This window comes from Ziziphus jujuba, chromosome 10, assembly GCF_031755915.1.
Source record: "Ziziphus jujuba cultivar Dongzao chromosome 10, ASM3175591v1".
NCBI classification, from domain to species: domain Eukaryota; kingdom Viridiplantae; phylum Streptophyta; class Magnoliopsida; order Rosales; family Rhamnaceae; genus Ziziphus; species Ziziphus jujuba.
In genome coordinates, this window is record NC_083388.1 from 9,820,208 (window position 1) to 9,835,189 (window position 14,982).

The 14,982-nt window shown below is 31.4% G+C and overlaps 1 protein-coding gene, 1 long non-coding RNA gene and 1 other non-coding gene across 3 annotated transcripts in view; all 3 read right to left on the minus strand.

Annotated features, from left to right (window-relative positions):
• LOC132799638 (uncharacterized) overlaps positions 1-14,982 on the minus strand; it is a 253,368-nt gene that overhangs the window by 29,191 nt on the left and 209,195 nt on the right. The window lies entirely within an intron of this gene.
• TRNAC-GCA (transfer RNA cysteine (anticodon GCA)) lies at positions 3,627-3,698 on the minus strand. Its single transcript has one exon. It is a non-coding gene; the product is annotated as a tRNA-Cys (tRNA).
• Positions 4,211-4,803, minus strand: LOC107411120 (uncharacterized). The gene has a single exon (XM_016018647.4). The coding sequence runs from the start codon at positions 4,693-4,695 to the stop codon at positions 4,351-4,353; it is 345 nt and encodes a 114-aa protein (XP_015874133.1). The 5' UTR covers positions 4,696-4,803; the 3' UTR covers positions 4,211-4,350.

Sequence of the window (14,982 nt, forward strand, 5' to 3'; positions counted from 1 at the left end):
TAATGTTACAATTTTAACAATTTAATTTAAAGTATTATTATTATATGTTTATTTTATTGTATTTTATTTAATTTAATGATATATTATATATTTAATAGTATAAATTATCGCTATATATTTTCTAGACATACTCTAATTTATTTGTGGAATTTGAAATGTAGTTTGTTTGGATTAGGGTCTACGAGGTCTACAACCCAGGTTGTCTTTAATTATTATTATTATGTTTGTATTTATTTATGCTAATAATATTATGGATATAGGATGATACGTATCATTTTTATATCTATATTTATATTTATGTGCTAGTAAATACAAAGAAGTTTATCTTATAAGGAAGATGCTGTTAGATTTTTTATAAACTTTGAAATAAGGTTTCTCTTAGTTGTAAACATCTAAAATTCTAGTAGGGAATTTCAAAAGGGGTCTAGACATAAACAATCAAGACTATATACATACCCATACAAAAAGAATATAAAAATAGCTAATATATTAAATAAAAATATGTTTATAATTATATATATATATATATATATATAAAACATTTCGAAAGAAAAATATGTAAAAAAATCAAACAATAAGAAACAAAATATTGAGCGCAAATCAAGAAAACATATATGATAATAATAGTAAAAAAAAAAAAAAAAAGAGAAGTGAATATCTAAAATAACAAAGAAAAAGAAAATAACCGCGTATGAATGAATAAATAAAGTGTATAAATGAAAACTATAAATACAGTATATGTCAAAACAATTCCAATTCTAACATTTATATACACATTAAAACATAATAAGCACAGCAAGATAAAAATTATAAGTATAATATATTAATATATAGCCATAAACATTATAAAACTAGATATAAAATACGCTAGAATATTAAAATAATTATAAGGCTACATGATAAAATATATCAATCAAATAAAGTAATAAGAAAAATTTACATATTATAACATATTACATACTATAATTAAAATAGGAGAAATGCATATATATAAAATACATAATCAACTTCATGATATAAAATAGATAACATTGAAGTAGCAAAACTAACAATATATATAGCATTATTATAAGCTAGAATATAAATTAAATCTAAACATTATATATGCTAAAACATGCACTAAAAACATTTAACCAATATATAAAATAGATATTGTAGTATAAACACTAACATGCTAAACATTTACTAATATTAACATGCTTAAATATACAAATAATATAATTATTATATCATATAAACATAAACAACTAAATTGTCAAGTTCCACATCGGTTGGAAAGGGGAAAGAAGCATGGTTTATAAACGTGTGGATACCTTTCCCTTGCGAGGCCTTTTAAAACTTTGAGGGCTGGGTTGTAAGAGGATTCTCCAGTCCCAAAGAGGACAATATCGCATACGGGTGGTCTGGGCTGGACTGTTACAGATGGTATCAGAGCCAGTACCCAGATTGGTATGCCAGCGAGGACGCTGGGCCCCAAAGGGGGAGGATTGTTAAGTCCCACATCGGTTGGAAATGGGAACGAAGCATGACTTATATGCGTGTGGATACCTTTCCCTTGCGAGACCTTTTAAAACCTTGAGGGCTGGGTTGTAAGAGGATTTCCTAGGCCCAAAGAAGACAATATCGCATGTGGGTAGTCTGGGCTGGACTGTTACAAAATCATGTGGGTAGTCTGGGCTGGACTGTTACAAAATCGTACCTTAAAATTGGTAGAACGTTGTATTGATAACGTATTGAAAATTAAGAACAAAATTATAAAATAAAAGCACAATAATATTAGTAAGAACACGAGGAATGAGGAAGAAAGCTAATAATAATCTCAATTCTTATTTGTATTTCTCTTTTGACAATAACCATATTTATAGGCTTATTCTAAAATGGAGGTTACAAATAGTACCAAAAATGAATGAGAATAAATGAGATGTTACATAGTTATAAGATCCATCATCAATATTGAAGGTTACATATTTTGTGATGACATTCATATTTGTAATAATAAACATTTTTTAATTATTATTATTATTATTATTACGACATATCTTGAACATATTTACAATGTTTAGGTGATAGAGTCCACAATAATATACTCTTCACCAAATAGAGGTCACTAAACTAATCACATAATAACATATAATTTCATTATTTTAATAGTATGCATCAATTATAAAGAGAATTCTCCTCTCAAGGCGTTTAGATGGTTTTCCCATTAGATCCCACTTTTTAATTTTTGAATTATTTCAAGAATTGAGATATATAATTATTTTTGAATTTTAAATGAGTCTCAATGGGTTTATTTTGTCCTTTTAAAATTTTAGTACACCATTCAATGTATTTGAATTACCAAAACATCTTTAAATTTTAGTGGTTAAACCAATTTAGTGACTAATAATAAAAATCATGATGATTTTTCAATCAGAACTTCAAACTAACTATTGATTATAATTTGTTAACAAAATAAAATAGAAATAGCAAAACTGTTGAAAAATAATCAAACAATGTAATAAGAAAAGCTCACATATTATAACATGTTACATACTATAATAAAAGAGGAGAGATGTATATATATAGAATACATAATCAACTTTTTGATATAAAATAAATTACATTGAAATAGCAAAGCTGACAATATATACAGCATCATTACCACTTCGAAATATCATTATATATGCTAAAACATGCACCAAAAAGATTTAAACAATATATAAAATTGATATTGTAGTATAAACACTAACATGCATAAACATCTACCAACATTAATATGCTTATATATACAAATAATATAATAATTGTATCATGTAAACATACACAACAAAAACATATTTTAAAATTGATAGAACTTTGTGTTGATAACGTATTGAAAATTAAGAACAAAATTATAAAATAAAAGCACTAGAATATTAGTAAAAATACAAAGAAAGAGGAAGAAAACTAACAATAATCTCAATTCTTAAGCAAATAATAATCTCAATTCTTACTTGTATTTCTCTTTTGATAGTAGCCATGCTTATAGATTTATTCTAACATAGAGATTACAAACAGTTAATATAAAAAATGAATGAGAATAAATGAGATGTTACATAAGTTTTAAAATCCATCATCAATATTGAAAATTATATACTTTGTAATAATATTCATATTTGTAACAATAAATATTTTTTAATTATTATTATTATTTTGCGACATATCTTAAACATATTTACAATGTTTAGGCGACAGAGTCTACACTATTATACTCTTCACCGAAAAACAAAGGTCACCAAACTAATCACAAAATAACATATAATTTCATCATTTTCATAGCATGCATCGATTTGCTTTGTGGCACCTTTGCCTATGCTAAAGTGGAAGTGCTTTTGTGGCCGATGCCCAATGTGCATGTTTTTTCTTTCATTTATTTAAGGGGGAAAAAATATTAGAATAAAAGTGGGGTATTGACGGCATCATGACAAACGGTTGGTGATGAAAAATAATATAGAATAGGGCCCAAGTGGAATTGCCTTTGTGGCCGATGCCCAGTGTGTATGTTTTTTCTTTCTTTTATTTAAGGTGAAAAATACGCATTAAAATAAAAGCGGGGTATTGATGGCATCATCACAAACGGTTGGTGACGAAAAATATTATAGAATAGGGCCCAACCGGGTTCGAACCGGTGACCTCTTGATCTGCAGTCAAATGCTCTACCACTGAGCTATGGACCCTTGTTGATGTAATTATCCTATACATTTGTATAACACTAAAATAATTAGAAGACTTGGACTAAGTTGCAAGTCAAAATCAACAACGCTTGGACCACGCAATATCATCGTTGACTAACTTTTGGATTGCCTAGCAAGCACTAAAGAAGGTCACCGTTCCAAACTCTGAAGTTACATCAGCCTAACTTTTTTTTTTTTTTTTCCCCACCATATCCATATAGCCTAAAAATGTAGATGAATCCCAGAATTCTCTTCTCTTCCGTGGCTGTTTCTTTCATTATATAACATGGTTTTTGTCTGTTGCCCAAAATACATGCCATGGTAGTCAGACAAAGCGATTGAATATATTCATTCAAAAATACACATCATCGGTCAAAAAGATATTTAGCTAAATCTTAGGGACATACAAGAAAGATTCAAAAAAGCAAAATTTCAAAAAATTTCACCTTAAATTAAGCCTTATGGTTACAATGACAAATTCCAAGTACCCATCAAAAATAAGAAAAAACAAGATCTAAGAGCAAAATGAAAACGACCTTTATATATAGATGAATTTTACAAATGGGTAAATATGGTTTTAGATCAATTTATATAATTACGTAAATAAAAATATTGATATATAATGATATAAATATTACATTACATGAGATTCTCTTCAACCTCTCTCGGCTTCCCAGAAGCCCATAGAACGAACCACACAAGCCGAACAGGCTACAACCAGGGCTGCAAACACCGTAGGCACGAAGAAATCTAAGTTGGACCTCTTCACCATGTGAGCCGGAAAACACATGGCTTCTCTTGGATCATTCAAAGGGATTCTAACAAACCCTTCGGCATTACACGACTTGGAGAACTGCGAAGACGGCGATATCGCCGTAAGGAATGCAATCTCAGGAGCGAAAGAAGCCACCGCCACTGTCACCGTTAGGATGACCGTCCACATAGCTGCGTAGAGAAGCAGAGGCCGCTGCAAGATCGAGCGGAAGAGCGTGAGAGACATTGGAATTTAGAAAAATGGCTTTCTGGAAAAATGTTTTTGTTTCTGACCAAATGGCTTTTTTGGGATGTTAAGTCAGAGTCAGTCAGTTCTTTGGGACGAAATAAGAGTGGAAGCACGTCTAACTACCTTGTTTAACAAGACGGGGACAAAATGACGGAATTGCCCCCCTCTTTTAACGAATCTGTCTTTTTACTCCCTCCTTACCGTCAGGAATCAGACCATCCACTTCTTTATCGTCAGATGGTTTGGACGGAAACGGACGTTACACTTTTATTTTATTTGGTTTACTACTATATTAATTATTATTTCTCTAAAATTTTACTGATAAAATATTGATGTTTTTTACTGAATTGGAATATTTGGTCCAATTCATAAAATAAAATTACACAATTTGGGACTAATATGTATCATTTTGAAAATCGAAGCTAGCCACTTAGAATTACTTTAGAAGTCGTAACATTAATAATTTTGGGTATGGAAAAATTGGAGACCAGAATTGGAAGAAAAGGCGGTTCCAATAAGCTATTGCCAACTAATATAAGGTTGTTACTCTTCCACTACTCCATCATGTCCTCTTTTGATTCAATCATTATTCTTATCTCTAGTCTACTATTCTACCAAACACATCCTTTTGAAAATATGAGTGTAAAAGAGAAAAATATCCTTTTGAAAAAAAAGGAAAAAATATGGAAAATCTCAGTTAGGCTTTTTTTTTTTAATTTTATCTTAATTTTAGTTACATTAATATTTTTAAAAAATTATATTCAAAACTCATCGATCAATTTTTTTTTTCAATTAATTTATATAATTCAGAATCATAAATATAATTATGATAAAATTAAAAAGTCTAAATAAAATTTTGAAAAAAAAAGAAGATCAATATCATGATACAACTTTGATTAATTTTGAAGAGAAAATCAATTAATTTTTATAATTAAGAATAATAAATATAATTATGATAAAATTAAAAAGTCTAAATAAAATTTATAAAAAAGAAGAAGATCAATATCATGATACAACTTTGATTTATTTTGAAGAGAAAACATCCTTGTTCAGAGACAGTAAATGATGATTAAAATAAGTTATCTTATTCTCCACTTTTATTATATAACAAAAAGTATTACAATCAACCACGTATACGTTCTTATTTTGTGCAATATCTCTCATATCTTTTGTATGTTGAGATTGACACCATGTTCATGCTCTAACACAAATCATACAAAGACCACTAAGATAATATTTTAGTAAAAAGAAATCATTTAACTAGTTAATTCAAAAGTTATAGTTTAAATTTTAATAAATTTCGTTATTGTCTTAAAAATTCTCATATTACTAATGGCATGTACAAAGCATCTGTCACGATGTCTATATTACTATCCGAAGCCATTTTATTTTTAAATTAAAAAAGAAAAAAGAAAAACATAAACAGGAAGACACTGGTGGCAAAATTGGATATTATAGAAGCAAATAGGATCTTCTTTTCGACCCTATGGTCAACCTCTGCCCTGGACACACTCGGCCACCAACCTTTTTACTCCTTTTGGTATCCGCATTTTTCCCACTTTCACATGTTTTAAAGCCTGTCTCGGCTAAAATACCACTGCCGGCAAAAGCCGCAATGCCTCTAGGACCACCATTTCGATATGCCAAAATAAGTTAAAAAACCATATATACATATATATATATATATATATACAGGGTGAATGGGTGATGCTGCATAAACACCCAGCCAGTACGTTGTGGAAGTTTGAAATACAAAACTCCCAATTCAGTGCAAAATATGAAAATTAATGGACAATCATTAAAACAATTGCGGCCTACCTAATAAAAAATTAAGCATCAACATTGGTAAATTCGCTGTTTTTTGGAGCAATCTCTCAAGCTGGACTCACATATCCACAATTTCAAAAAATTAACATCTTAGCCATGAATGTCACCTACACATATTACCATATATTATTTTGTTGGCACTGTTTTAATTCGTACATTAAAAAGGTTATATATACTCAGCTAATTTGTAGGTGCTGGTCTCATAACATTCGCAATATAATATATGTTGCATTATCTATCACCACTCAAATAAAAGAGTGGCAGATTGTTAAATCTGGAGTTTCCTTTACATATCCCATTATTTGATTAAAAAAGTTAATCATATATATAAATATATATATTTACATTTTGCCTCCACATTAAATGTTAGCTTGTTTAGAAATAAAGACATACATTAGCGTCAAACAAGTTTTAATTAATGTTTTGAATTACTAAATTTTTCGAGCCTCATAGGAAAAGTGAAATTTATCACTTCCTTTTTTTTTTTTTTTTAAAGCAAAATTCATATTCACTTTTCCCCATAAGTGCTACACAATTCGTGTTAAGAAAAAGTAATAATATTGAATCTCAATTATTATTTCTTTATATGTAATGTAATGTTAAAAAAAATTATCTTTTATTAAATATTTTATAAATTTTTTTTGTTCTTTTTTATTTTGTTCTTTTGTTTCTTAGAGGAATTTTGTCATAATTATTTTTAAATTTAAAACACATTTTTATTATTATATGCCCTAAATCTTTAAAAAAAAAAAAAGCCTTTAAATTTTTCGTTCATTTTATTGTAAAGTATTATTTATTTAATTAAGTATTATTTTTCATATTGCTATTAATGTTTAAGCAAAGTAATTTTTTTTTTTTAATGTTAATTGTAAAAACTAAGTTGCAAAGTTACTGCATTTTTTTTTTCACCTGAAAAGTTACAATGTAATTGTTAGTGCATGTTTATAACTAAATAATGATAGTATATTTAGTTTTTATAATTTTCGTAAATCTTTAATTTTCCTCCACCTTGCAAATGACTGCTCTTTCTTACAAAAAACAGTTTTTTTATTTTTATTATTATTATTTTTTGTTCAACACGAGTGTTTTTAAAAAGAAAGAAAATAGAACATCGGTGTAAATCACTGTTCAAAATAATTATAAGATCACATGGTAAACTTGAATTCCAGTCAGGTAGAAAGGATTTATTCCTAGCAGCTTTTGCAATCCTGATTACGCCTTGCAAATGACTATGCTCTTTCATACAAAACTAGGTTTTTCCCCTCTTTCATTAAGATGATCTTGAGTGTAGTTAAATATTTTTCTGATTTAGAATAATAGTTAATTCAAATCCAAGTATTGAAATTGATTAGATAACATAATATTTAAATATGTTGTGAACCTATCCTATATAATCAATTGTATTAAAAAGAAAAAAAGAAATTACAGAACAATATATAATATCAATTATGGGTGACTTTTCAGATTTGATAGAATATAGAATTTTATTTTGATATATGATCGATTTTTTCTTTAATAATTGATATAAGATTAAACTGAAACATTATATTACAATTATTTACACATATTTCTTTTGTTATATTTTACACAATTTTAATTTTTCTAAAATTGAAAAAAAAAATTTCCAGCTCCCTCATTTACAATCATGGTTCCTTCATTGGCTTTGTTCTCGAATTTTCTTGTGTCCACATCAAGGTAGGGTTCTTTGTACTAGAAGATATTTAGGAAAAACAGAGAGTGAAATTGGATATAATGAGAGCAAAGAGGATTTTCAGTTCCACCATAGCTAAGCTCTGTCCAGGACATACTCGGCCACCAACACCAAAAGGCAAGTAGGCTTCAGGACACTTGCAAGCCTCAGAAACTCCATTGACAAACCTTTCAGGATTGAACCTTTTTTTTATTTTTTTTTGCTAGTGCCTTTCAGGATTGAACTTGAGAGCATCAAGTCCCCAAAGTTCAATATCTCTGTGCAACTCTAGCATCCATATCCATATATTTACACCTTTTGGGACCCGCATTTCCCCCACCTTCACATCTTCCAAGGCTTGTCTTGACACAAATATCACCGACGAAATAGCCACAGCACTCTTAAATAACCATTTCCATCTGCAAAAGACATTTAATTTATTTCTTTCAAAATTTAACAGTTACAAAGTAATCCTTAAATTATTATTATTATTTTTTAAATTAAGCTATTAGAAATTAAATGTGTACCATCTACTATGTAGATATACCATTTTCATCTTGCTAAGCGTATTAGCATCGATTATGTTATGACCATGGCCTAACACTTGCTGAACCTCAAAGCGTAGACGCGCTTGCCACTTGGGATGTGAAGCTAATAGCATCAAACCCCACATTGCAGCAACAGCAGGAACTTCGAATCCAGCCAAGAAGAGATTCTTGCAGTTTTCCACTACAAATTGATCCTCCTCGGATGGCCCATTGTTAGCATTCTTGGCACCTTCCATGATCATTTTTTACATGTCCTCATCATGATGAAGTCTTCCAATGTGTTAGTTTTTTATATCAATGATGACGGAGTTTATTTCTTTTTCTAGTCTCCACACTTCCATTATTTTATTGCTGGTAAGAAATCTACAGGGTTAAGGTGAATTATTCAGAAATTGGCTGGTCCAAACATTACAAATTGAATTAATTAGAATGAATTAATTGATGCAAGACAAATTTATAGACCTTGAGAAGGAATTCTCATTAAGTATTGTGGGAGAAGCCATGGACTTAAGAGGAGCTCCATACTTGAGGAATATGGTGCTTCCTTCTTCATAGTAGCTTCGAAACAAAATCTAAGAGATTATAGTTGAAGAGAAGCTTCTCACATAGTCATGAATAGGTAAAGCTACAGCCTTACCACGGCACCAGATGTTTGTAGTCTGCTTTCCCTAGTGAGAACTAGTGTATTTGCGGATTCCACCGTAGGTTCACCATGTCCTACATTAATTTGTAGGTTCCAAGTCCAAATCGTTTCAATATGAAATTAAAATATAACTTATATCTAGTAGCAAATTAAGCAACTGCTTTTGCATCACATCATCAATAGTAAAATATCAATGATAAAACTATTGAGAATATTGTTTAAAGTTTAAAGTTTAGATAAAATTATTGAAAATACACTGAGCTTCAAGATTCAGATAAAATTATTGAAAATACATATTTTGAGATTCAGGATTCAAATCTTGATATGAGCGAAAATCCTCCTACTCGAATTTATAATAAAAAATAATATCAAATAATAATAATAATAATAAATAATGTAAAAGAGTATGGTAAGTGACCTTAATATTATATATATATGGATGGGGAGATATGTTTTTTTTTTTGTGTTTTGTTTTGTTTTGTTTTTTTTTTTTTGTTTTTTTTTTTTTTTTTAATTTTTTTATGGGCCTAAGCTGCATTATTGGTAGAAATGAGGCCCTTGCCTAATAAAGGACCTTTTTCTGTCTGAAGATAAGCAGGCTTCCCCAAGTCCAATGATTTGAATATGCTCAACTCTTCCACTAGTTTTTTGGAGTGTAGTTCTTTTACTGGTTTAATATCACAGATAGACAATATTTGCATCCTCCCAGGCAAACATGAATGTTTCTCAAGGTGCAACTCTGTTAATTACAATGTTTAATCGAGTATATATATATATATATATACATTGTCTCATTAAGTTGAGGATAAATTGATTTGATCATTTAAAACTGTCAAATATATATGATCTAACAGTTTTAAATAATTAAATCTATTTATCTTCAATTTAAAAATTAAAATATCGCCATTTGAGTGACATTAAGTGTATACATTATGGATATTTCTTTCTTTCTACGTAATTATGCCAATGATCCAAGCTATAATTTAATTTAATTTAATTTCTTTTTCTTTTTCCTTTGTATTATTTAGATATAATAAACAATTGGTGATAAAAAAAAACTTGGCAATGAGGAAATAGCTATTTAAACAAAAAATTAATAAGAACAATAAATTGAATCTATATATTAATTAATTAAAAGAACGAACAGCTTATAGTAATATTCATATTCATTAACACTTAGGTTCTTAAATCAAAAAGATAATTGTCACTGAAAATATTTCCATATAATAATGATATATATATATATATATATATATATTGGAAATTCTATGGTGAGGACGGTCCGCATGAGGACCGCAGTATTAGTGATGCTTTTTCATAGTATTAATGACGGTTTCTTAGAAAATCGTTACTAATACTATGAAAAACTGTCACCAATACTGTGGTCCGTATGAGAACCGTCCGCACCATAGACGGACTGATATATATATTTGGATAAATTGAGAAAGAGAGATTTTTACATCACTAGATGTTACGAACTGTTCCAAAGGATCATATAATAATGATAACTAGAAAGCATATGAAGTAAAAATAAAAGTTGGCTCCCTTAGCAGAAGATCGCATGATAGTCGCACACAGAACCAATATTGATCATTCTATCAGTTTTCCATATCAAAACTTGTAAACTTCAACAATTTTTTTTTATTTTTTTTTGGGGATAATTGTAAGCTTCAACAAATTGATTTTGAAAATAACATCGAATAACATTTTCACATAGCATAGCAAAATATGTTTAACTTCATCAAGTAATTAGGAAGTTATATATTTATGTGAGAACAATTAAGTTATTTATCCAAATGATTTTAATTAAATCTTTTATTTTTAATATTAAAAAAAAAATAGGAAGCAACTTGAAGATTGATAAATAGTAACAAATGATAGATTTTTTTTTTTTTTTTGAGAAAACACATGATAGAAATAAAGGGTCAAATGAGAGAAAAAGCATAGAATAAATAAATTAATATACCAATTTGCGTAGCCCATGGCTTTAAATGTGGAAAGAGAAATAAAAAATGGTCAATCGTCATTTTTCTTGACATGATCTTTGGTCGAAGTCTTTGCAACAAAAAATAAATAAAAGAAAAAGAATATTTGGTTGAAATCTGAGACATTATCTACTTTATTTTAGGATAATTTCCTAATACTATGGATTAAGAACCATTTATACCTTGCTTTCGAAGCTTTCATTGTATAATTTCAGGCTTCAGTCCGAATACATAATAAATATACATCATCATCAATAATAAACTGTTAGGACCCGTCCAAAATTCCTTACCGGAACCTTAGACAAGCCCTGATCCCAGGGAAACCCTATCGGACCCTCCAATGGAAAATCCGGCAGAACCCCCCTAAGGGTTGAAATTACCACAATTTTCCTGCACTGAAAAAAAACACTTCTAGAAACATCCCCTTATTCCTCCCACATTACTACAATTTAGTCCACAACTTTCAGCACTCTGATAAAAAAAAAAAGGAAATTCATGCAGTATTAATACAATAGGTCTAGTAAATGTACAGAGCATCAAAGTTACAGATGAGTGTGAAAGTTGTACAACATAAAATAGGAAACAATAATACAATAGAACACAAGGAAGCATAACTCTTGAAACTCAACGGCAACAAACGTCGAGTTGATTCTGATGTCGCCTACCAGCCCGAACCTAAGGGAACAGAATTTAAAAACGTGAGATGCTAATCATCTCAGTGAGTGACCCTATCTATTGTACAATTATAATAGTAGCGAAAATTATAGCATATTTGAATAATTAACAATAAATGAGCAAATGAATAATAATTAATTGAAAATAATAATTTCTCTCAAAACCCTCATGGTTCACTCGGTTGGAACAGTTCCCCTTTTAAAACATTTCACAAAACCCAGCAATTATATTTCCCTAAAATCAAGGTAGCCAATAAATAATTAATTAAATAATAACTAGATGGAATATCAACATTTAAAATACAAAATCATGCAATAATAATATAGAACACCACAATTTATATGGAAATGTTTAATCAATACTTACTAATAAAGTGCAACAATTTTTGGAACCCAATGCACTCAGAAAAATAATCCGGAATAAACTAAATTTTGAATAACAATTAATAAATCATATAGAAAAATACCACAAAATTATTTGTTTGAAATAAACGGTAAAACTTAAATAAATTAACCATTTTAATTGAATAGTATTTCCAAATAATAAGCTTAAAAAAAAATTCAGATCGAAAATAGCCTGACGCACCACACTATATACCAGTGATGCCCTACGGTACTCAGCGTCCCGAGCACCCTCAGGTGGGGGTTAAAGAGAGAACCGGCATACGGTCGCTTCGGCGTCCTGACAGCGCCGTTGCTAAAACCTGTCATCCCGGCCTAGGAGAAGGGCGGTTATGTGTACTATACTAAACCGGCCTGCCCTCAAGTCCGTAGGTAACTCACGGGAGACTGTCATCCTGGCCTAGGAGGAGGGCGATTATGTGCACTATACTAAACCAGCCTGCCCTCAGGTCCATAGGTAACTCGCGGGAGACTAAACTCTGCGCGCTAATCACAATCTCATGTACAGTACAGAACACTGGTACTGCATAAGTGCGTCTAAAATAATTAAAATAAAATAAATACCAATAGCCCATTTTTATTATTACCAAAAATTTCCGAAATTTACCGTGGGAGTTATAAAAATCTCCAATCCCACATTCCTTGCATTTCTCACCATAAATCATCAATATAGAAAAGAAACATGGTTTACTCAAAACCATGTAATCAACCACCTCGCATTATAAATGCATAATTATCTTTTAAACATTACAGTACCATCATACCAATATTTTTCTTCAAATCCTTTAAATCAATTTTTTCCTCCAAAATAATATATAAGGCTCACAAAAATATTTAAATATATTTTCTCTTCATAAGCCCTTGATTGTACATGAAAATTCTCGGTAAAAATAATAATAATAGTAATCCAGAATTTAAATCATAAATTCTTTGAATTTCTTCAATATTCAATCATGGTATCAAAATATATATATGTATGCATATAACCAAACATCCGAAATTTGACATTATAAAATAAATACCCAATTTTATAAAATTCCAACCACATACGTATATTTTCCAAATATTCAAATTCCACCAAATAAATATAATTCATCACCCGAAAATAGTTTTTAAGGTGGGTCACTCACCTTAAACACGTATGTCAATCAAGATCCTCTGCAGGATCAACTCCACTACCCCCACGTGCACCTAAAATATCCACAGTACACAAAACCAATTATATTAATATTTTAATCGGGTAACACCCAAATGGGTACCCGGGGAGCGAACAGAAACGAAAACTAAAATTGGCGAGTAATATACCGAATCGAAACTTGAGCGACGAGGATTACAAATCCGGTCTTACTTCCCGGAGATCGGACCCGAGGTGTCCGAAATCTCGCCGGAAAGCTTTCGAGATTCAACTCTTCGATTCTCTCCAACCGTCACGAATTGGAGGAAAAGGACCCCGGATTTGGATTCAGGGGGTCGAAATCAGTGGGGAGGGACCGGCGGTGCAACTGGGTACTCACCGGAATAGTGATTTATCCGGCGAGCCGTCACGATCACCGGCGGCGACGCGTCCAGTGGCCGATGGCTGAGATTTTTGGGGGTTTTGTAGATCGAAGGGAGAGAGTTCCAACGGGACAGGCAGTGAGGCAAACGGAGGCCAGATGGCGAAGAGATCTGGGTTTGAAGATTTTCGGCCCCTCGTCGGAAAATACTCCGATCCCGGCGCATCGGAGGTCCGGGTGGCCGTGAAATTTGGTGGGTTGGCTGAAAATGAGGAGGTGGTGAGGGGTGGCTAGCGCGTGTGGCCTGAAAATGGCCGGAAATGGGTCAAACGGCGGTGGCTGATGGTGGAGGGGAAAAATCGCCATCGCCGGAAAACACCCCGATCCGGGCGGGTCGCTAGTCGGTTGGCCGTGAAATTTTGGGGGTTGGCCGGGAATGGAGAGGCGCTCCTGTTTGGCCGACGTGTGTAGCAAGATTCAGCCGGAAAAGTTGACAACTCCGGCGGCTGGTGGGTTTCGCTCTCTCTCTCTCTCTCTCTCTCCTCTCTCTCTTTCTCTCTCCTCCCCCACCGTTTTGTCAAATAAAAGCCACCGTGGGTGAACACTGTCACCCACGTGGACCACTCAGATGTCGACACGTGGCGTCACTGTGCACTTAAGCCAAATATAATAAAATAATACGATATTCGGAAAATTTCACAAGTCCATAACTTTTAAGCCCGATGTCCAATTTAAGCGTACCGCTAATCTATGAACTCGTATCGACGAGTGCTTTACAACCATATGAGAGTCAAAACAAAATTCTACAACGATAAAAAGTCAACTCCCGGTACCTTTTGGACAGTTTGCACCTCGACTTGTTTTGCCCATAACTTTCAAACCGTAGCTCCATTTTCGACGTGCTACTAGTCTACGAACTCGGGGCATCATGTACTTCGCCATGGCATCACGGTCAACTAGAAATTTTAACCAGAACAAAAAGTCAGCTTTTGACCCACTCGGTCAACGGTCAACCTCGG

Bases quoted from the DNA above. Each gene is read 5' to 3' on its own strand.
- LOC107411120 (XM_016018647.4), bottom strand. From the start codon at position 4,695: ATGTCTCTCACGCTCTTCCGCTCGATCTTGCAGCGGCCTCTGCTTCTC.